This window comes from Syngnathus floridae, chromosome 21 (assembly GCF_059516105.1).
Source record: "Syngnathus floridae isolate MCC-2025c chromosome 21, RoL_Sflo_1.0, whole genome shotgun sequence".
NCBI classification, from domain to species: Eukaryota; Metazoa; Chordata; class Actinopteri; order Syngnathiformes; family Syngnathidae; genus Syngnathus; species Syngnathus floridae.
This window is the reverse complement of record NC_142433.1, coordinates 4,841,517-4,864,086: the sequence shown is the minus strand read 5'-3', so window position 1 is coordinate 4,864,086 and position 22,570 is coordinate 4,841,517. Positions and strand designations below refer to the sequence as shown.

At 40.6% G+C, this 22,570-nt stretch overlaps 2 protein-coding genes across 25 annotated transcripts in view; one reads left to right on the top strand and one right to left on the bottom strand.

The window, feature by feature from the left end:
• Positions 1 to 22,570, bottom strand: part of col9a2 (procollagen, type IX, alpha 2) — a 224,811-nt gene that overhangs the window by 119,478 nt on the left and 82,763 nt on the right. For 5 of the 6 annotated variants that reach the window (XR_015854780.1, XR_015854782.1, XR_015854784.1 and 2 more), the window contains exon 37: positions 3,534 to 3,640. The gene's annotated coding sequence lies outside the window, so the exon portion shown is untranslated. Of the gene's footprint in view, positions 1 to 3,045; positions 3,280 to 3,533; positions 3,641 to 22,570 lie in introns of those variants that run through there. The other variant, XR_015854781.1, reaches the window with a different exon arrangement.
• Positions 1 to 22,570, top strand: part of adgrb2 (adhesion G protein-coupled receptor B2) — a 76,524-nt gene that overhangs the window by 24,884 nt on the left and 29,070 nt on the right. For 17 of the 19 annotated variants that reach the window (XR_015854777.1, XR_015854778.1, XR_015854776.1 and 14 more), the window contains exons 3-16: positions 9,078 to 9,158; positions 10,130 to 10,318; positions 12,479 to 12,640; positions 14,315 to 14,479; positions 14,537 to 14,701; positions 15,130 to 15,231; positions 15,311 to 15,417; positions 15,998 to 16,192; positions 16,286 to 16,354; positions 16,418 to 16,526; positions 16,642 to 16,788; positions 17,760 to 17,847; positions 18,410 to 18,512; positions 20,263 to 20,306. Coding sequence is in view for 15 of the 19 variants with exons in the window: in XM_088364412.1 (XP_088220538.1) it covers positions 9,078 to 9,158; positions 10,130 to 10,318; positions 12,479 to 12,640; positions 14,315 to 14,479; positions 14,537 to 14,701; positions 15,130 to 15,231; positions 15,311 to 15,417; positions 15,998 to 16,192; positions 16,286 to 16,354; positions 16,418 to 16,526; positions 16,642 to 16,788; positions 17,760 to 17,847; positions 18,410 to 18,512; positions 20,263 to 20,306 (1,726 nt within the window). In the remaining 4 variants the exon portion in view is untranslated. The remainder of the gene's footprint in view (positions 1 to 9,077; positions 9,159 to 10,129; positions 10,319 to 12,478; positions 12,641 to 14,314; positions 14,480 to 14,536; positions 14,702 to 15,129; positions 15,232 to 15,310; positions 15,418 to 15,997; positions 16,193 to 16,285; positions 16,355 to 16,417; positions 16,527 to 16,641; positions 16,789 to 17,759; positions 17,848 to 18,409; positions 18,513 to 20,262; positions 20,307 to 22,570) is intronic. The other 2 variants (XM_088364407.1, XM_088364416.1) reach the window with 2 other exon arrangements.

Sequence of the window (22,570 nt, the reverse complement as noted above, 5' to 3'; positions counted from 1 at the left end):
AGATTGCGCAAGATACTAATTTACACTGGCAGCCATTTTAGATTTGCAATGGAATAAAAAAAACAATGTTCGTTTGCAAGCATTCAATTCTTCAAATCTGGCACCCACCAAAATACGTCCTTGACGTTAAAGTGACACTTGAACCCATGAAACGTTTTCCCAAGGAGCTCATTTGTGTTAATCTGCCGTGACGTTTTGGGAATCCATTTGCCAGACACAGCCTTGCGCGATAGACAAGGGCTATTTATCCTAATACGGGGAATGGGATCGCTTCACAAACATACTTGCACATAGACATTTTTCAATAACTGCCAGCCGCCAAGCATGACCGCGTTATGTTTTACTGCTAGCGAGTGCAAATTTCCCATACAAATATTTACGCATCACATATTGCACATTGCGTATTTTCCGGACTATAAGGTGCACCGGACTATAAGGCCCACCTTCAATGAGTGTCCCATTTTAAAACTTTGTCCTTATATAAGGCGCAGATTTTTAATCTAAATCAAATCATTCTCCATTTCATCTTTTAGTTTTCAACTTCAGACGCAACAAATTACTTTATAATCACAAAAAAAATGATCCATAGACTTTTTGATTGATGATTCATAGTCTTCAGCGGGCAACTTATGATTGATTTCATGACACAATGCTTCGGGACGGTTTAAATTTAGGAATTTGGTCCATATATAAGGCGCACCAGACTATAAGGCGCACTGTCGGCTTTTGAGAAAATATTAGGTTTGTAGGTGCGCCTTATAAGTCAAAATCAAAGTCAAAGTCAGCTTTATTGTCAATTTCTCCACATGCCAAAGACACACAAAGAAACCGAAATTTCGTTCCCCCCTATCCCACGGTGACAAGACATGGCTCACAACAGACAAACAAGTAAACAAGTATAACAAAAGCGTGCTGAATAAATAATGAATAAATAACACAACAATAAATAAATAAATAAATAAGAGGAGCAGAAAAAAAAAAGGAGCAAGTGCGCGTACAGCAGACATTCCCGAAAATAGCGCAACAGTGCCGCACGCAGAAGGGGGTAGCGAGTTCAGGGCCCTAACAGCCTGGAGAAAGAAGCTGTTGGCGAGTCTGGTGGTATAGTCCGGAAAATACGGTACTACAAACTGGCACTGCAAATAAGCACCAACTATAATTGACACTGACGTCTAATTGTTACTGGAGAAAAAAAAAATAGATAATTGCCTGGAATGGAGACGTGTATGTACATCAAGCAGTAGACTGCAACTAATGACCAAATCTCGGTAGACAATGACTGCGCAAAGCCGTCCGCTCTGTGACAGACTGGTGTCCCTGCTAAGTCAAAGTTACTTCAAAACAAATACGACTCCCCTCGTCTCGCTCGCTCTGCCTCTCGTTCTCATTTTGTCACTGCGTATTAGCGTCACCGGCCGGTGTGTGGCAATTAAATGTATCCCGAGGCAAAGAGGCCCAATTTAGAAATCATTACAAGACAACGAAATGCTATCCCTTGAGTTGAGCTGGCTGGTGTTTTGGGTGACTGGTGGGTGGTAAGGCGTTTTCCTCCAAAGCTTTCATACAGTTTCACTCAAGCGTGACTCTCTGCTTTGGCGATACGTCTCCCACGGTGCTGTGAAAGCTCCCCTCCATTCTTCCGTCTTCCAACTCGAGATGATATCATCTCGGTGGAAATGTAAAGGGCCAGCGGGGGTGATGCGACACGCTCTTGTGTTTGTGTGTTGGTTCTAAACGAGATGAGCGGCGGGCTATGCAGGTGAAAGGGGCGATCAATCATGTTTTCAAGTTCCCACCCCGCCTCACAAATGTCCTTGACAGTGGGAGTTGTTTTGTGAAAGGAATCGAATTATGGGGAGGTTATCGCCTCAGCCATGCGAGCTGTTTCGTAATCAGAGTTTGATCAGTACAATAAAAGTACATGTTCACTAAAACTATTAAAAAAAAATTAATAAATAAATAAACACAATCATAAAATAAATAAATAAAATAATATACATATATAATTTCATTTTATTTTATTATTAATTTATTATCATTAACAATATACATATGTAATTTTATTTTATTTATTTCATTATTAATTTATTATTATTAACAATACATAACATATAATTTTATCTTATTTTATTTATTTTAGTATATTTGTTTATTAATATATATATTTTCTATATATTTCTTTCATAATCTTATGATATATTGATATGACAAAAATATTTTATTTATTCTATATATTTCTTTCGTAAAATTCCCTACTCCTTTTCGAACAGTGATATATATTGCTTGTTGTTTGTTTTTTGTTGTTTGTTTTTTATTGTTTTTATTCTTTAAATCATGTTCGAAATGAAGATTAATTAATTAATTAATTCATTCATTCATTCATTATTTTCTAGAATATGTATCTGACGGAAAGAAGACATACAAAGTCGATAAAGACATTTTAAGTCACAGGTCGTCACGGGCACCTTCAGTAACAGCTAGGGAAGGACGTATTGATCCAGAAGATCCTCTCCAAGCTTAATTGTATATTTTAGCTTTAAATAATAATCCCTACCCTTTATTTAATAGCCTTCAAAATGAGTCGAGTAGTCTCCCATCCTTAAGATAACCAAGTCCTGCAGAGCTCAGGAGAAAAACTTGCCAATATTGTTCCATCTACCGTACTAAACTGCACTTTATTGTGGTATCAGCCATATCAAAAGACAAAGTAGATCCAAAATGCTGCTGGCAGGCTTTTAACAGCACTTAAAAGCACCCTTTGCTGCCCTTCACTGCTTACCCATGCAAGTTTTACAACTGATTTCACTGCCTCATTTAAATAGCCCGCATCAACGTGGCCTTCTCCTTACAACGGACTCTCCCTATGGTCCGTATCTTCACATTGTCCGTTACTTCATGCATTATGGGCTGCCAATCACCAACAAGGAATACAATTAAAGTTCACGACGCATGTCACAGCACGAATAAATAAAGAATGACACAAATAAGCAATCATGGTGTCTTGGTGTTCTGAAGGGAAAGCATAAATTCAAGTATTCTTCTTTCTTGCTGAAAATGCGTTTGGGATTTATTGACATGGTGGCTTACACTCCAACAGTTACCAGTGGTGGATTTAAGAGCCAGGGGGAAACCTTAGTTATCGTCTTAACCTTGATGCCTTCTTTTCCGGTCAGCTTGCCGCAATTACTTCTTCGGTCGGTTCTTGCTGGGGCAATGGATTTTAGATGGCGCATTTTGGTGGAGCATGAGTGCCAAGTTCCTCTCGCGGATCAATAATTTCTATTGATGGATACACACTTGGCAGTGAGCCTTTGGGAATCTGCATGTCAAATCTCTAGAGTTGGCTTTTAAATTAAATGATTATCTGATAGATAAAATGGAAGATGAGCTTCTATGTATTGTTGTCAACAAACTTTGATATCGCTTTAAAATATTCCTGTGCAACCATTCAAGCCCTCAACAACAGCATGTGTCAGACATTTTTACATTATTCAACAGGTACACACACATATTTACGTAACACACACACTTACTCAGTTCCCTGACGGGATGGATGTTCAAGTTTGGGAGTCGGTATCGATCGACACTCGTCAGCATGTCCTCTACGACAAGCGCTGTCCCTGAAAGCACTGCAGCGAGCCTGTCAGAAGATGAGATGGAAAAAAATAGTCAGAGAAAGATGGAGAAAAAAATCCTGTATCGGCTTGAAACTTTAAATAAACAGGGTGAAAACTTTCAGATATTAAGGAGCACTACATTATGAGGTGTTTTGTTTATTTTGCAAAAATATTATCAAGATCTTTTCTTGTCCCTTCTTGCAACTTTCATTTAAGATTATGAGCAAGGGCAGAATTGCTGCAAGTGAAGGGCGAGCCTGATGATGATAATGATGAAGTATCTAGCCACCCGGCTAACGAGAGCCCAGATCTGCCTGGAGTCTGCCTGCTATGCAAATTACCCTCACACAAGCAATGAATCAAAGACGTAGCAAAGCAATGTTTCTCTTCACAGCACTTTAGCAAAGCCATCATTCACAAAAGGACACAGCAAAGGCGTCCACACCCGACACAGAAAAAGCAAGCTTACACTCATGCTAATCGTTTCTACATAAGAGAATATACGATTAACTAAATTATTCCCCCAAACTATATTTTATTTTATTTTATTTTATTTTATTTTATTTTATTCTATTTTATTCTATTTTATTTTATTTTACTTTGAGGTTGCACAAGCACAGCGTGACAGTAATTTGCTCTCATTGAAGGTGAGGCGGGCTCATCTTGTGTTCTGAGAGGTTTCAACAGGAGGTGACCTTTGACCTTTCTTCCTGAAGAGTAATCCAGCATGAGTGTTTTGTTTGCGCCGGATTTCGAACAAAGCAAATGAGAGTAGCTCCAAAATTCTAAATAGAATTTCCCGATTAGCACGTATGTTAAAATCAAGCAGAGTTGCAGTTAAGCCCTTGATGGATTAATAGCCACTTTCACTCAGCAGTCGATAAATGCTTTGGGGAGTTCCCTGCGAGGTTCAGGATAGCTCCAAATATATAATTGTGTGTTTCAGTGTGTACGCGGGAACCTCTAACAGGCCTCATGGGTCAAACTGTCACCGCAAAGATGGCTAAGCAGTTGGCCAGCCAGCGGGAAATCAATGTAAAGTGATGAGGCTCCTCTACGTGCACGATAAGTCCATTTGCAAGCGTGCACCTTCCGAACAGACAACTCCGATGACCTCACACCATCCGACGTGGTAGAACCCGAGAGCCGAGGGGTGGTCTCGACCACATAGTCTTCAGGCTCAAAAGGTCAGCCTGGATTTTAAACCATCTGTATGAGCCCCGAGGTGATGTTTGGTGGAAACGATAAGACCCAGCCGTGATGGGTTATTTTGCCTTGGGAAGAACGGACGAGCCCAGTCACGCTAGTGAACCCTGCTAGCTTAAATGGGCCTCAGTGGTCCTCATTACCCTCTCCCTTGGCACTCTCATGCACACAGATGTACTCTCACACAATCATCATGCCCTCACAGATAGGAAAGAGCAGCACTTGCATACGCGCAGCTGTTGTATCTGCTCATGTGGAAAGGAAAACGCTAGTTTGCCATAGTTTACTCGGGCAGCTGTCCGGTCTTTTATCAGCATGGGGGGGGCTTAAAGGGGCTCATTACCACACTGATAGGACCAATGAGGCTCAGACCCTAAGGCAGGGGTGTCAAACTCATTTTTTTCGCGGGCCGCATTGTAATCATAGCTTCTTTCGGAGGGCCAGTATGGCTGTCAACCCAAATAAATGTATGAGGACCTCGTTTTCAAATCAGACGAGTAAAAACTGGTCAAATATTACAAAAAAAAAGATATTAAAAGTGAAGACAATTTGCAATTCTAGTAATGACACACAAATTTGATGCACAATTTGTCTTCACCGGCCACATAAAATGAGGTGGCGGGCCGTATCTGGCCCCCGGGCCTTGAGTTTGACACCAGTGCCCTAAGGCTTCAAAATCCAAAACTAGTCAACTGCCATATTTGGAGTGCATGATTTAGATTCCAATACTATTTTGTTTTAACAATATTTAAAATCAATAGTCTTGTGCAATTCCAGTCTTAGATCACAAATCACTTTCTACTGTACTGTGGCTATGCACTCAAACACACAAACAAGTCATGCTGATGGAAAAAAAGGGAGACGCCTCAAAGACTGACTAGCTCCATCTTGGAGCTAATCTTGCTTTTCATTCAATTTTGTTTCATGTCGTGCTCTGACAGTGAACAGCGAGCAACAGTGGAGCTAAACGTGCAACTGCTGCTATGCCGCTTGCGTCTTTTGCTGTTGAGCACCGTTCGACTGGAATTGTGAGCTGTGATTAATAAAAACATCTGTTCTTAAATATAAGTGGATCAAAAACGCCTTTCAATAACAGCAGCTACTCAGATTGATTTTTTTTGTACAGTTCAGTTTACAATAAGAGTCAGAATGATTCCTCAAGTGAAAAAAAACGAAGTGTAAATTTCAAAGTGTTGTACCAAGTAATGATTCTGGCAGTGACAGAAGATAAAGACAGAGAGGTGAGATGTACGGTTCGTCACGGGGGACCGGTTGAGGCCAGTTGTGAAAGTGAAAAAGTCAAGGTAGCAACAAGAAATACTGATTCAAAGCAAGTCAGGTGCAAAGAGTGACGGAAAGTGACAATGACAAGTGTAGATGATTTAAAATTGCATTCTCTTGGACTTTTTGGTTTGTTTTGTGTATCATTTGCAAATCCAAATTAGTTCTTGGTGAATTGAATTGTTTGGAGAGCAAACAGTCAAAAGACAACAAAGCAGACAGAAAAAGTTTCAACAATGCAACTAGAGCAATAAGGAAAATGATATAATATAACATTCCAACCTGTTTGTCCAATAAGGAAAATGATATAATGTAATATTCCAATCTGTTTGTTCCACTGGAGCCGCACCCAAGCACCAACAAAAACTCATTGCAAACAGGGAGACAGGCTCCGCCCACCAATTATCCAGGTAAATTTGTGGGCGGGGTTAGAATGACAGGCAATTTTTTTGCAGTTAGAATTTATTTTGTCTACATTGGCAGCAATTACAGCCTCAAGATTTTTTTTTTTTAAATCTGTGCAATATCTGCAAAACACATTTTTTTCACAACAATAAACTCAACCATGTTTGTCCTGCATATCATTTCAAATCCAAGATGCTTCTGTCTGTCAGCATGGAAATCTGGCTATGGCGGGGGAGGGAAGTTGGAGGGTGCTCTCCATCTCGAGTCATCTCTCCAAAAGCCATTTGCAGCCATGCCTTGAGTGGATGTGTGGCATGTTGTGCAGGAATGAGGACTCCATGATGGACAGGGCAATTTGCTTTATCTGCCGCCGTTTCTATCTGCAATATAGGTGCCTTAAAGTGTAGAGCACGCTGTACAGTAAGTAGTAAGGCTATATCTCTGCAGTACAGCACTGCATGTTTATTAACACTAAGAGGAAAAAAAAAAAAAAAAAGAGCTGTTCCTTTTCTCTGTTGTATGAATAAGTTAAAACATTGCATGGCCGCTTTCACAATTAGCCTCGTCGGACCGACTGGTCTCTGCGCTTTCTTTTCCCGGACTAAATTACCTGGAACCTTTATTTATATCAGAGTAAGGGGAAGCAAAGTGAGGTTGTCGACTTGACTCATCTCAACCGATGTGTGGCCTTCTTAAAGCCTTGTAAAGAGCGAGATTGTTCTCACCTTGGGTTTTCTAAGTGTGTTCGAGCGATGTGGCCTCATGTTTGATTTCTATGGCATGAGCAGGAAAATGAAGGTCTACATAAAAAAAAAACTCCATCGAACATGTTGAGACCACAAGTTCAGAAATGACTGTAATGTTAGTTCTCGACTCAGATTGTGTTAAGTGCCGTGTCGAGTGCCGAATATTTTGGATAGCGTCTGATTACAACAATCAGCTTGCTTTCCTTCCCAGCGCTGAATCAAAATATGTGGAACTTACAACCTCTTGTGCTTCTGTGATATGAATTATGCAAAAAAAAAAAATCATGCTCTGAGTTGCTTTTATGGTCTGTAAGCTAAACAGCCATGAATACAAGCAATCAGTTTGTATGTTTGTGAAGCAATTGTATTACAAATACATTTGAGCGCGTTGACAGGGATTGGGCTCGCTTTCGTTTGTTGAATACTAAAAAGTCATCACGCATGAATGAGCGGACGTGACGGAAATTACAAGAGCATGACATGTGCGGTCGAACGGGATCCATGCCAGACATTGTGCTGCTCATGTTGGTGCCACAGAAAACCAAAAAGAAAAATGGATGGATGCCAACCAATTAACGAGGTGTTCACCTTCATACTTGATGCAGTGGCCGCTGATTTATAATCACTCCCCAATCATCCACTCGCATCTCTTAAATTTCTTACTGACATGATCACGTTGCTATGGCAACACCTGCTTCCTGCAGAGGCAAGCCTCAGCGATTTTTTTTATTATTTTGATTTGAAGCTCCATTGTGTCTTTTTATCCAATCAAAAATATAAACATTCATTACAATGAAGGAGCCTCTAATGTTCTCTACTGATGCTTGAAAACCTTTCAAAAGATCTCATAAGAGAAAGCCAAACAGGTGGCGATGGGGCGACAAAGAAATGAAACAAAACCAATTTGGCATGAGGAAATAGCCGAAGCTTGCGAGGATCATTGTGTACGTATTTGATTGTGTATGCGGCAAAAAGGCGAGAAAAACACACAGGCAGCCCGCGGGGGGTTAAGAAAACTCGATTTTGAATCCATTTTGAAAGCACACAAATGACCTTGAGGTCACGGCAGCCGAGGAGACTGTCCTGCACCAATCTAATTCAACTTCTCATATCTGCTTTGGAGCCAGCAAGAAGGTAGTAAGGTAGAGTAGAGTGGATCTATCTGTCCAGTAGCTTATAAAATGTCCATTACAGTCTGCTTCTATCAGTTTGGACCTCCCCAGATGGACTCTGGAATAAATGGAGAGCACCAGAGAGCCATAAACCCAGAATGGATGTACGGCTGGGAAAATTGTCCGTGATGGTCGGCGTTAAGGAAAGTGCGCAATGTTCGTAATGTGAGCCTGCAAACAATGACACTTTTGCAATATTACCATATGAATTATTTTGTGTAGAGTATTTAAATCCAAGTTGAGCAAAGACAATCGGAGCTCTCCCCCTGCCCTCCTCCCTGAGATGTTTTTCAAAATGCTTCGCTGCACATTTCTTTGTTCATTCACCGTGTTTATAGTCGTGTTTGCATGTGCCATACAAATGTGTAAGCATGTTTGTGTTGTAGCGCGGGGGGTAGGGTTGGCGGGGGGCTTTGCCTAAGCTGTTTCTCTGAGGGTGATCTTCTTTGCATTGAGTTAAAAAGCTCAGCGACAGAAGTGACTTCCATCTCGAGTGTATATAGCTGCTGAGTCGGTTCGAGCTTGATATCAGCGTGAGTCCAAATATGGGCAATTTCCTTTTTTCCATTGTTTGCTGCACCACATCACCCAATCACACATTTCTCTATATTGATAAAAACAAATTCCAGAATTGTCTTATTTTCTTCCAGACCCAGATGATGATGACTTGAAGGTGAAGACGCAAAGACCAAGATCAGCTGACCAGCCAGGTGTGTTTCAGGCACAAACAGGTGCGTAAGAAGGAGGAACAAAAAAAAAAAAAAAATCCTAATTTGCCTTTATGAGCCAACTGTTGTAATTTGTGTAAATGCCACCAAGGTCGAAGAGAATAAAAATGAATTATGTAACATGACACAATCTATTAAATATAAGAAAAAAATGTCAGGAGTTGATAAGAAGTGAGCCGTGCTTTTACATACCTAACCTTTCTCATTATTCATGTTGACATTTTGACCTACATTAGAACGGGTCGACCTGCGCCTATCAGCATACGGTCATACTGTGCACACACACATACGCACACACACTCACGTGTGTTCGCTGGTACAACTGTGTGGAACAGAGAGACCCTTCTGTCAGGAAAAACCCCCGGCTCTCTCGTCTACTCCTCTCTTGTGCGTTCCTGTTCTTCCATTCCTCCAGGCATCCAAGATGAGCTTAAACCCTGACTCACGGGTTGTTAATGAAGATGTAATGCGATTAACGGACATGAAATTAATTTGATTTCCACCGCTGCCACGTGATGACGCCTCTATCAAAGAACACGCGGATTGGAAAACAATTCAGAGACGAGTGGAGCTGCTTCATACTTAATCGCTGCTTTCTAGGGAGGAACCAAGAGTTTTGAGGAATTGTACAAACATAAGGCAAGGGGGCCGGATAAGGCCCGCCATCATTTTATGTGGCCCGTGAAGACAAATTGAATTCATGTTAATAGAAAAATAAAATAATAATCATATTTTTAAAATATTTGAACAGTTTTTACTAGTCCAACATTTATTTGGGTTGGCAGTCACAATGGCAACTATGACTACAATGCGGCCTGCGACAAAAATGTGTTCAAAAAAATCATTTTTTTTTAAATTAAATATATGAAATAAATACATTTAAATAACATATGCATGTGCTTATATCATATTTTTGGCTTTGTTCCCCCGTCCTTCCTTTAGCTAAGCGTGAGCCTCTGTGTTCAAATCTCTAGGTGACCCTGCAGCTGAGGAATGGTCTCAGTGGAGCGTGTGTTCTCTAACATGCGGACACGGCTGGCAAGTGCGAACACGCTCCTGCGTGTCGTCCCCTTACAGCACTCTGTGCAGCGGTGCTCTCCGAGAGACACGCATGTGCAACAATACAGCTTCGTGTCCGGGCGAACCCGGGATAATAACCTCAGGTATGCACGTGGGTCAAATTTGATCTGCAACCTCAAAAGCATCAGGGAAAAAAAAAATACAATTTCTCTAAAATTATGACATTATCAGGATCGTCTTTCGAAGCATGTTTGGATTTAAGTGCCAAATCCCCGCCTCAAAATTCTAAAAAGGAAAAAAAAAAAGAAACATCTTCCCTTCCTGTCAGTGCATATGCTAATCTTGTTTTTAAAATTTAAATCCGCCAATGCGATTTGTACGTCTAAGTGCCTGGCTTTTCCGTTCAGCGTTGATATTAATATTCTCAGCCGCTCCTTTGATAGGATATTGGCTGCTGTGTTGTTCCAGGTATTATTTTATTATTTGCTATTTGTGTGTGTGTGTGTGTGGGGGGGGGGGGGGGGGGGGGGCACCCCTGGGAGTCGCCCTGATTTGTACCGCAGCAAATTCAGCTAAATAAGGAGTGTGGAGGTGGTAGCAAAAAAATACATGAATGTTTTTAATGAGCTTGATGTAATTTACTTTTAAAAATACCCCTTTCAACCAAAACAGGATTTTTTTTCTTTATCTATGTGCAGATAACTATGGCAATGAAGTGTAAAAGGACATTTTTGCTTCTTTTTTTTTCACCCCCAATTGAAGGTTATTCTGAATTCATTTAGCTAATGGTCTTGTCCTTGTTAAAGCCAACTAGGCAGTAAGTGGTCGAGCAAATGTGTTTTTTTTTTCTCCTTACTCCCATTCCCGAAAGCATGCAAAGTAAAGTTGTACCTCTGCTTCTGTTGTATTTAGCTCCTGCCATAGATTCAGTGACATTTCAAACACGGGCTAAAATAATGTTGCATTATGCAGTACAAGTCTCCGGGTCAGTGCGTAGTCAAACGATGCAGCGCTAACCATTTACGTAATATCGTCAACACAAGAATGCAAAACTTCCAACTACCTCCAAACAACAAGCACTTAAATAATACATGCAAAATCCGCTAATGATAATAACTTAATATGACGCATGCGTCTTATTATCACCGAGTTGCCGATAACAAATTACAAGGAGATATCTTAATAATGTATATATAATTAGATTCACATGTTTAATAATTAAACAGATTTTCACGCTATGGTGAGTTGCCATATGCTAACGACACGTAACCTGGGTCTTATTAAAGAAATGCCATCATGGTATTTTAAGTCTGTATTAATTATGAAGGAGGATTGACTTTTTCACTTTGTAATGGAAGCACAAGAGCAGATCTCGAATATAGGCGAGCAAATCTCCTTCCTCGTAATCCTCATTCCATTTTTTCAGTTCTTGTCACTGTTCTGTTCCAAACATGCCACAAATGACTCAAAGGCATAACAAGAGCTTTTAAAATTCTGACAGCTGCATTGAAAACGATCTCACTATTTACCAGCACTGCGTACTTTTTAATAGCACAATCATTCTGTGCCGCCAACTCCCTTTTCCTTTGAGCCTTTTATTTATTTTTTTACCGAGTCGATTTAATTATTTAGGAATATGATTTATTTAGTTTTGCCAACTATCTTTATCCTCAAGTTTTTTTTTTTCCCCTCTCTTTGTCCAAATGTTGTTTCTTTCTATCAGATAAAGCATCTTTGTCTTCATTTTTTGAACACGCTCGGTTTGTCGTTGCGGCCTATTCCAAAAATGTTTTGGCAAATCCGTCGAATGTTTGCACGCATTCATTTGTGTACCACTTCAACGTTGGACATTGCGCAAGCATTCCTGCATGATGAAATCGGATCAAGCTGACACAGCTTGAAGTTAAGCTCAGTGATATAAAGCAACGCAAGAGGAGTCTTGAGGTCACATTCATTATTGACGAAGGTTTTGTGCAACTCCGCCGCTCATTTATTCCGCTCGCATTTATTTCAACAGTCTAAAATTAGATGAGATGTAGGAAGACGACTTTGCAGAACACACTCGGAACAGAAACATTTCCTTTCTTAATTGCTTGCTGGAGTGTCTGTTGTAATTACAGTCTTTGTTGACATTAGTCGTTAAGTAATCGTTTGAATTAAATCATGACTGCATTATCGCATGGCTGTGTCCATCCATTTCTTTGCCAGTTCCGAAATCTTTCATTATCATGAATGATGGCCCCGCCTCTTACCCTACCCTCATTTCTCATCGCCATGTGTGTTTCCTGCGTGGCCATTTACAGTGCATGGACTGTGGCACGAGTGGTCCTCGTGGAGCCTGTGCTCTGTGACATGTGGGCGGGGCTCCAGGACTCGAAGCAGGAAGTGTGTGAACGAAGGTGGGGCCGTGCCTTGCGGATGGCCCGAGACTCAGACCAAACTCTGCAACATTGCAGTGTGTCCTGGTTAGTACCATGTCCATTTGCATGTGACCGCCAATCCAACTTGCTCTCCCCTTTTTATGACTCACAGGATCTCCACACTTGGAAACTAATATTACAAGTTCAATCATTTGTTGACCCCGCCCATCATCCCGGCCTACCACACCCAAGTTTTCATTTCCATTTTCATTCGTCTGCGATGAGCCGTGAGGTGCCAGCTCACGTGTGCACATGCTCACTCAGGCATCCTGCTAAGATTTTGCTTTTCGATTCTTGATGTTGTCTTCATGGTTGGCTCGTTTTGGATTGCGGAGTGTATGTGTGTGTGTGTGTGTTCTTCTGCTTGTGTCTTCAAGATTACCTGCTAGACCTGCACCTTGTCAATAAGTTGCCGGCCCAATCTTATTCTCAGGTCGAGGGCATCTCAAGAATAGCAATCTGATTCAAACCGGCCATCTGAAACCTCTTTATTAAGCCGTCGTCGATACAAAATGACTTCATTCCTTCAAATTCTGAATCATCAATGTTGCTATGATGGAACTGCTTTAAAGCAAGTGTGACTATTTTCTTTGCAGACATTTAAATATCACTGCTTCTTAAAAGGTGGTATTCTAAAAGAAAAAAAAAGTTGCTTTTAGACTTGAGGTACACTTAATGTACGTGCATTAGCCGTGCCCTTTAAAAGACATTTATTTTGAACGTACTGGCATTAAAATGTTTTGAAAAATAACTTCAACTGCAAAGTGTTTTATGTCTCCGGTAAACAAAAAAAAATCTTTATTTATGACTTTGCATCAATGTATTAATGGATGTACGCATGTGGCTCTTGCATATAATTGCATCATTATAACTGGAGTCACTAAATGTGAGTGCTTTTGCTAAGTTATGCTTGCTCGAGCTTTTAACAAATACTTCTCCCTTTGGAAAAAAGGCTCTAATTAATTTTTTGTGACCTTAAGGAAATGTGCGAATGAGGAATATTTTTTAAAATAATTATATAATAATAATTGATTAATTTAATAATTTAATCACATATGATTAATTTTATTTTAATAATAATTATATGCCCTCATTAATTAATGCAACATGATTTGACAGCCAATAATTGATCAGTTCCAAAATAATTCTTCATATTGCCTTTAGCTTGTAGCTTATAGCCATTCGACTTTTTTTTTTCTTGACACTCAAAATTACCCAATCTTTTCTAACGCCATGACAACCCACCTCGCCTTGATCATTGTAATTTTCGGGGGAGGTGGTGGTGGTGGGGGGGGCATCTGCAGTATTTTATGTGACAACTCAATTACTCCAACAATCCTTTTCTAGTGCAGATCAGTCGTGGGAGCTTTGATTGCGTGATGCATGTCACCAGGCTTTGGTTAAGCTCTTTGCTAGTGTGGCAGTATAAAATACATCTATTTTTAAAAGACATCTAATAATGCACAAACACATGTCAAGAAATTGCCATCAAGATGCAACACTCTGTATGAACCCTTTAAACCGCAATATGAAAGGAATTGTTACAGCAGATTTAAATATTTAATCCCAGGAATCTTCTAAAAAATGCTATTTATGGGGAACAAAATAACGCCTGCACTCTGTTTACACTTTCTATTAACCTCTTTTAATGCTACAATTGTTTCATCTTTTGTTTTTCTCTATTTTATTCGTTGGATCGTAACTTCCACGGGGGGTCAGTGGAGGGAAAATGGTTGGAATGGGGTCCGTGGTCAAGATGCAGCGTCTCCTGTAACACGGGCACCCAGCAAAGGCAGAGACGTTGCAGCGTGTCCGTGCACGGCTGGGCCGAATGTAAAGGCCCCCATCAAGAAAGCAGAGATTGCACCAACCCGTCATGCACTGGTAAGGATGCTCTCCCAATTTGTGAGTCTGGGAAAAATTGTTTTGTTTTTTTTCGAGGTGGGGGTAACTGGGGCAACTGGAACCATTGGAGCCTCTGCAGCAAGACATGTGACTCTGGATGGCAGCGGCGTTCCAGGATGTGCGAGGGTAACGGGGAGCAAGGCTACCCGTGTCAAGGCTCGGCGGAGGAGGTTCGCTCGTGTAACGAAAAGAAATGCCCCGGTTAGTAGTGATGCCACACAAAACTCAAAGTAGCACTTCTGTTGGGTGAATATCATCTTGGCTTTCCCGTCTTCATCTTTTTTCATGTGCCCCCTTGGAATATCTTCACAGCACTCACTGGCATTTGTTTCATCAGGGTTATGAAAGAGACCAAGGGAGGTGAAGATGAAGAGGGAATGAGATCGTGTACTGGGGCAGTGACACTTAGATTTGGGGGGGGCTGAGCTATTCATAAATGAATGGAAGGGGAAGAACAATGATTTGATTTTTGTTTTTCTGAGGGACGTTTTTTTTTTTTTTTTTACCGGGGTAGTTGTTATCACTCATGCCTCACACTTGAAAGGCTCCGTGTAGGCTTTTAGAGTACGATGAAATTTGATTTGTGAACTCCAGCTCACTTTTTCTCTGCCTTTTACTTTCTCTGGCAGCTCCTCATGAGATTTGTAAAGACGAGAACCTCCTCATGATGTCGTGGAGGAGAGCTTCGGCTGGAGAGATTGTTTATAATAAGTGTCCAACAAACGCTACTGGTTAGTGAGCCAGCATCATTCAGACTCACAATATTATATGTTGAGTGAATTTTTTATTTTTTTGCTTGTTTCCTTTTAGGATCTGCTAGTCGTCGTTGCATGCTGGACAATAATGGAGTTGCTTTCTGGGGTCCTCCGAGCTTCGCCAGATGCATCTCAGTTGATTATGGATATTTACATATATCTGTAAGTTCTCAATTTACATATTCTGGAATGCTTCAAAAATTAAATTAAATTAAATTAAATAATATAATATAATATAATATAATATAATATAATATAATATAATATAATATAATATAATATAATATAATATAATATAATATAAATCACTGACCATGGAGCTCTCCAAGTTTACTAATTCTCGTCCTTCCAGTATCTATAATTAGCTATTTTTTCCAGAGCTTTGCGCTCACACTTATCAATTAATGAACATAGCTAATGAATGTGTTCATCAGCCAGACTGCCTGCGCTGTGAACTTCCACCTTTCCCTCTCCTCGATTATGGCAGAGGAGATTATACGGGGGGGGGGAGGATTTGGGATTGTTCAGTGGAAGGTTGGAGATTGTGAAGTGGAGAACTTAATTGCACTGATACCTTCTGTTGCAAGCTTCCATTAATAGCATGAGTCAATAATTAATTTTCCGTGATTGATGTTATCTTGTGTCGTCTTCTGGTTTGCGCTCACTCGGCATTTCGCACATCACGAGCAAACATGCACTCTATCTACTCATTCTTTTTTTTTCCCCCCTCCCTCATTTAAAGTTACGAGAGCATCTCGCGAAGGGTCAGAGGACCCTGGCTGGTGAGGGCATGTCTCAGATCGTAAGAAGTCTCCTGGAGCTCTTGCGGAGGAGGAGCTACTACAGTGGCGACCTTCTCTTTTCCACGGAGATCTTGCGAAATGTGACGGACACCTTCAAAAGAGCAACCTACATCCCAGCTCCTGACGACGTGCAGGTTGGCAGAGGCAAAGCCTCCCATGTCTGAGAATAGAAAATAATATCCTGCAATACCTCTGCAAGAATTTCAGTGTTGAATATCTTCTTTCAGAAATTCTTCCAGATAATCAGCCATATGTTGGACATGGAAAATTTAGACAAGTGGGATGACGTACACCAGGTAAAGTCTCTCAATTTTGGAGAAAAATCATTGAAAAATTAAAAAACAAAAATTCATTTTCAGGTCGCCCCTGGTGCCGCGTTGTTGATGAGAATTTTAGAAGATTTCATTCATCTCATCGGCGAAGCCCAGAAGCCTTTTCAAAGTTTTTTGGTGGTTACAAACAACCTTAGTGAGTATTTTCGCGCCAAGTTTCATATCATTTTTTGGCTTTCCTCTCACCGAGCAACATCTGCTCTTCTCACAGAGTGCTAAGTTTTAAGTATTACTCTCTATTGTTTGCACAGTGATAACAATCCAGAGAGAGCCCGTGTCAGCGGTTTCCAGTGATATTAACTTCCCCATGAAGGGCCGGAGGGGGATGAAGGACTGGGCCAGAACAGCGGAGGACAAGCTCTTCATCCCCAAGGAAGTCTTTACTGTATCAAATGAAGGTAGCAAAACACAAAACCATTACTGGAATTTTTTTTTTTGTGGCTTGATGACTCAACTTAATTTTATTTGCCTTTAAGAACAACCACAGCAGAAAGATTGAATGTCTGAAGATCAATGAGTTGCGTTTTGGATCTGATTCAGCTATTAATCGGACTCTCAACAAATTGCCGCAACTGTTATCACACAAGCCGACACGCTCTTCACTAAAGGTCTAGTTGGCCAACAAATGTGCCAATTTAGTCAGGCACAAATGTGTCTTATTTTTTCGAATTTTTCGAAGGTGACAAAAGACCTAAGATACACGGGAACTGTACAAAGTCCGTGTTTGGAGGCAATTGTATTTTGCAAAGAGCTAATCAAAAGTGTTTGGAAAAGAAATTGACTGTCCGAGTAAGAGTAAACTAAAAAACCTTGACAAACAGCCAGAGTAAAAAGCAGCCTTTTTCTCCAAGAGAAACCTTAAGTGCTTTTTCCTAGTAACATGTTGCATTTTAGCTAAAATCCAAGTTAGCAACACACTAGAGCCAAAATGACATTTACAAAAGAACACGCCATCTCCTCGGTAGGCCATGAATTTTTGGTGATATAACACTGAAAGGATTATTGTAACGCAAGAAGATTTGATGGATAAAAAAAAGCTTCAAAGTGGAAATAACAACACCTGAGCACGCTTGTTTGAAAACTTTCACGATAACAACAAGAAGACAAACTTTGAATTGAGATACTTGTGTTTTTGTTGATTGATTTTGTCAGGCATTCAATACACATCACCACAAGGTCACAGGTGAAAAAAAATATTTTTTAGTTCACCGATGTTTTCGTCTTTAATGCGCACTCAGAAAATATTTGATATGAAATGCACTTTGTCGGCACAATCACAGAAGGGAGTGAATCGATATTGAAAAAGCAGATGAATGCTTCTGAAGTGGTCCATATATTTAGCTAATAGGTTGACGAATGTGTATTACAGAGGCGGAGACGGATTCGGAGACAACGATGTATTATGTCATCGGCGCCATTTTGTACAGGACCTTGGGCAATATTTTACCGGCACCAAAGTGAGTAGCGCTCATTAGAGTTCGTTGTTCAGAACCGATTCACAGCTTGCAAGCATGCAACTTGATATATTGTTTTTTTTTTTTTTTTTTACTCTCATTCTGAACTTTATTTTTGCTTTGATGCAACTTTTCACTTTGAAAACTTTTCACTCGCATTGTTACCTTTTTCTATTTCCGTGCCCTTTCTTCTGCCTTTTATTTCCTATCTAATTCCATGCACCAATTTCTCATCCATCTTTCCTGGTACATTGTCTCTGCTGCTTATCTTGCAAATGTTTTTGATCTACAAAAATTGCATTTCTTCAGTTTTTATCGCCAGGTATATAAGTGTATAGTGTTGAATAGATGTGTGTCCTCATGTGTCCTATAACTTACAACAAATATATCAGCAAGTTGTCATTGTGAGATATGGTGTTTGTCTGGGTTTTATTTGTATTCAGGTCAGGAGCAGCAGGAAACAATTTCTCCTTTGGACAGTATGTCCAGGAATCTCCTTCCTAGGTTTTCATTGAAACGTTTTGACATATCGCAATTGATGCAATACATTTTTTTTTTTTTTTAGCCAACCCGCGGTGATCAATTCCAAGATCCTGACGGTGACAGTGCGACCAGAGTTGCAACCAAGTGATCCTGTTGTGGTGGTGGAGCTCGCTACACTTTTCAACGTAAGTCAAATACGACTCAATCCAACACAAGTTGAGCAGGAGAAGAAAATGCCGCATGCTGTAAAGTGCCACCGTGCTCGGCGGGCCTAAGGCCTGAATAAAAACGAAACCTTTTTGACTTTCTTATATTGCACCGGGGGTCCCTTGGTGGCTATTCGGTTTATATCGCATTGAGATATGTTATTATAAAAGACTCACTGTGCTTTTTAGCGGTCACAACTACGAGTTGGCAAACTCAATACGACGTCGGTTTTATTACTCGGCGCTCGGTGGACCCATACTCCCCCGAAATGAACAAAGAATAATAAAAAAATACAATTTAAATAAATTAATACCATTTAAATAAATAAATAAATAAATAATTCATAGATGGCAAGCTTTTGTGATTTAAAAAAAAATAAAATAAAAGAGTGTCCGGCCAGCTGTACTGCTCTTAGTGCTAACCTTGGCCAAAAGTAAGAACAACCAGCTGCCGACGCTTTGCCCAGAGAGCCTCTGCCCCAGGCTTCGTTCTCAAAGTAGAGGTCACGCCCTCTCTATAAGGTGATCTTATAGAGGTCAGCTCAGCTCTAAAAATGTGTATGTGTGTTAAATGTTAAGTAAGAAGCAGGAGGTCAGAAATGAGCGCGTCCTGAGAGTGAACCCCAAGACAATGCCAAATGTCGTACCCATCACCTCTTCCCCTTCCCATCCTTCATCCTGCCTTTCCGTAGAACTCCCCCGGCTCACCAGCCGGGTTAAGTAATTGAACTTTAATCTAGTTTGCTTTCATCAAAATGCATCCTCCTTTACCGGCCCCTCCCATCCAGTCCTTTGCAGCTCATCTGATTAGAATATATTCATCAATATTCAAGCAGACAGCAAAGCTCACATGGCAGTAAAAATATAAAGGGAATTATTTTCAAAGAAGATAAAAAGCACATCTGCATGATGTTTGAATCAAATAGCTGCTGCCATTTTTTTTTTTTGGGGTTGTCAAGCAAGCAGATGCAACACATCTGCATTGTGGGCGGATGCTGTTGTCATTCGGGCTGTAATGCACAGTCAGCCATGATGTGCTCTGATTGATGACCGCATCCTAACACACATATTTGCTCTCCAACACACACCGCACGACGTCTGATGTCGGCGCTTTTGCATGCGAGCAGCCCGATGTCATCCATCAATCCGGGTCGCCTCGCCTCTCATAAATCTTGCATCATTCTGTCTGACGGGTCCAGCCTGTGTCGAGGCCCCCGGATTCTTTTGTTCGTGGGAGATTAGTTATGAGGACGTGAACTTGCTCTGCTTTCTACCGTTTCGGTATTCATATTGAAGATTAAATTAGCAAGTACTGTTCCCGATCATCTCGTGAATATTGCTTTTATATAACTCACCAAAAGGGGGAGCCCAAAGTCAAATTGAACTGCCCAAAATGGGTTCACTTTGAAAAGCACTTAAATCAGAGAAGAAATGTTCAGCTCTCATCTTGTAGTCATTTATTGATGTCAAGCCTAACAATTTTCAGTTCAACGCAAAATTGGATTTGGCCCCTGCAGTTCCAATTTCACTCCAACTAAGCGAGCCTTATACAGTAAAATAATCAATTCGGAGATCACCAGTAGTTGTGATGAGTCAGTTGAAGGTATTGATCCACTGATGGATCCACTGATTGAGTCCAGCCGTGTATTTCTGTTGTCCCATTTGTTTGATAGCTTGGAACATTCCGAAGCTTTTTTCCACTAACTGATTATCTTGTCTTGTCTTGCAGGGTACATCCGATTCTCAGTGTGTGGTGTGGGACTACGGCAACCCGTAAGTACCCTGAATTATTTCTTCCACAATGCGCCGTAGAGTCGATGCTTATCTGCTTTGGCGCTGATCTCCACTCTGATTCTTTTTTTTTATTAATGAACCGAGGCCAGTCTAACGATGTTCCCTCGCATTTCCTGTTAGTGTTAATTAAATGACCCGGTGAAAGCAAACACCATCCTCCCCGTGAAGAGTTCAAAAGAAGCTATGCTCAGATTGCCTCGGTGGACTTGTGTTTTATTTGTGACTAGTCTCGCGTTCACAATTTAATTTACTTGGGAGCTATTCATGGAGTACTTTTGTCTTTGCTTGAGGATGGTTGCTTTGAAAACGGTTTGAGTTTCCAAACGTGACCTCAATGGCTGAAATTTTTCAGTTGGTCCAACAAAACAATTCTGATAAACTCATATTTAAGATATTTTTTTTTCTAGTTGCTAAGTACCGTATTTTCCGCACTTTTAGGCACACTTAAAAACTTAAAATTTACTTCAAAAACCACAGTGCGCCTTATAATGCAGAGCGCCTTATATATGGATCAATTGATGAATTTGTTGATCCATACTGGTTGTACACTCTGCCAAAATGTTTCAGTATGTTTTAGTACGACTAGTAAATTACACTTTGCTGAGGCTCATGGGAGTCTGCGAGCTCATGGGAGTTTGCGGGTGGCTAATGCTATAATGATAGCTGCTATACGCACGAAGCTATTTCATTTCAAAATAGGCTGTTAATGTTTCGAGTAAATTCACGGATCAATACGGAAGGGAAACATAAGTAAGCACTACCAATGTGTTAGATCGAACTTAAGTCAGTTCCGATCACTTTTATAGGAGATAGTTTGACAAACACGATCGTTTACTGAGGGCTCATTGGTTATTGGCTAGTGGATGCATACCGCAACCCTAGTCAACCTCAGTTTGTTGCAGTATAGATTTTATTTTATGCGCCTTTTAATCCGGTGCGCCCTGTATATGAAATCATTTCTAAAATAAAAAATTCAAAGCCTTATAATCCAGTGCGCTTTATGGAGCGAGAAATACGGTACCAAATCTGCTTGTCAGAACTGATCATTTTTAGAAAGGACGACCACTTGCTTCCATTAGTCTATTGTTGTTGATTTCTATTTTCCTCCTCCAGTTACGAATCCAGATGCTGCTTATTTTCTAAATGCATTTGTGTCATTCCGTATTCCATTCAACACGCCGCATCTCGTTTCTAGCGGGTATCCAAGCAACATGGCGCCAGACCAATAACGAAGCTTGAATCGCAAGCTACGCAATCAGAGCTTGCTTTAAATAGGAGCCATTAGTTAGAGATAAATGTAATGCACACCACGCATGAATAAACGGATGACATTTATCTGGGGAGAGGTCAGGGGGTCATTTAATCCTATTTCTAATCTGTACTGTTTTTTTTTTTGTTTTTTGATCTGGGATCAGCTGTTAAGGACCCACAGAGCCAGCTCTGCCTCCACCGTCTGTCACTGCAATGGAGAAATAATGAGTTGCGCAACTCAAGTGGCAATTTCTTCAGGGTTGACCACAGGCGGGCTTTTAAAAGAAAATTTTGCACATCGAGGGGGAGTTTATAGTTATTAAATGAAAATGGATTTTCATTTTTAATGGGTGGGATTTTTTTTTTTTCAGGATGTTGAATTTCGCCAACTGTTGCTTTGGCCACTTGTCCTCTCCGCATTAGCAAAACAGTAGGCATGTACGTATCAGGCAGCCGGGAGGGCCGGGCGGGCTGATGGGGATTGCTCCACTTTCCCATCTGACTGAGCAGAAGGGCTCAGAAGTGTGTCAAACAGAGAATCAGCGTATCAAGAGCCAGTCGGCCAGTAGGGCTTACGCGAGGATCTGCCTCCGCAGGGTGTCTCAGACGTGCATGAGCTCATTCCATCACTTATCAAAACGGGCCTTTGTGGCTCCTATTCTGGATTCATTTCTCCAAGCGTGAATCGTTGAGTGACATTTTTTTGATGATTTGTGGCTCGTTAGGATCGATTGGTCACATGACTCCGGTGGATTACATGGATATAAATGGCTCTTTGCGTTTTTGCTTTTTCTACACTCATGTAAAGACAGTCAGAGGACAGAAAATTCTTCACTTCGGGAATTGGAGAAACGTAAGTAAACGCTACAAAAGCCTGAGGAATATGGAAAAGATTTAGTTTGCCTTCATTATCTTGTTTACGGATACATTATCCGCTTTAATCTCGGCCTATTGGATAGTCTGCTGTTGTTTCAAAGTCGCTTTTCTAACCT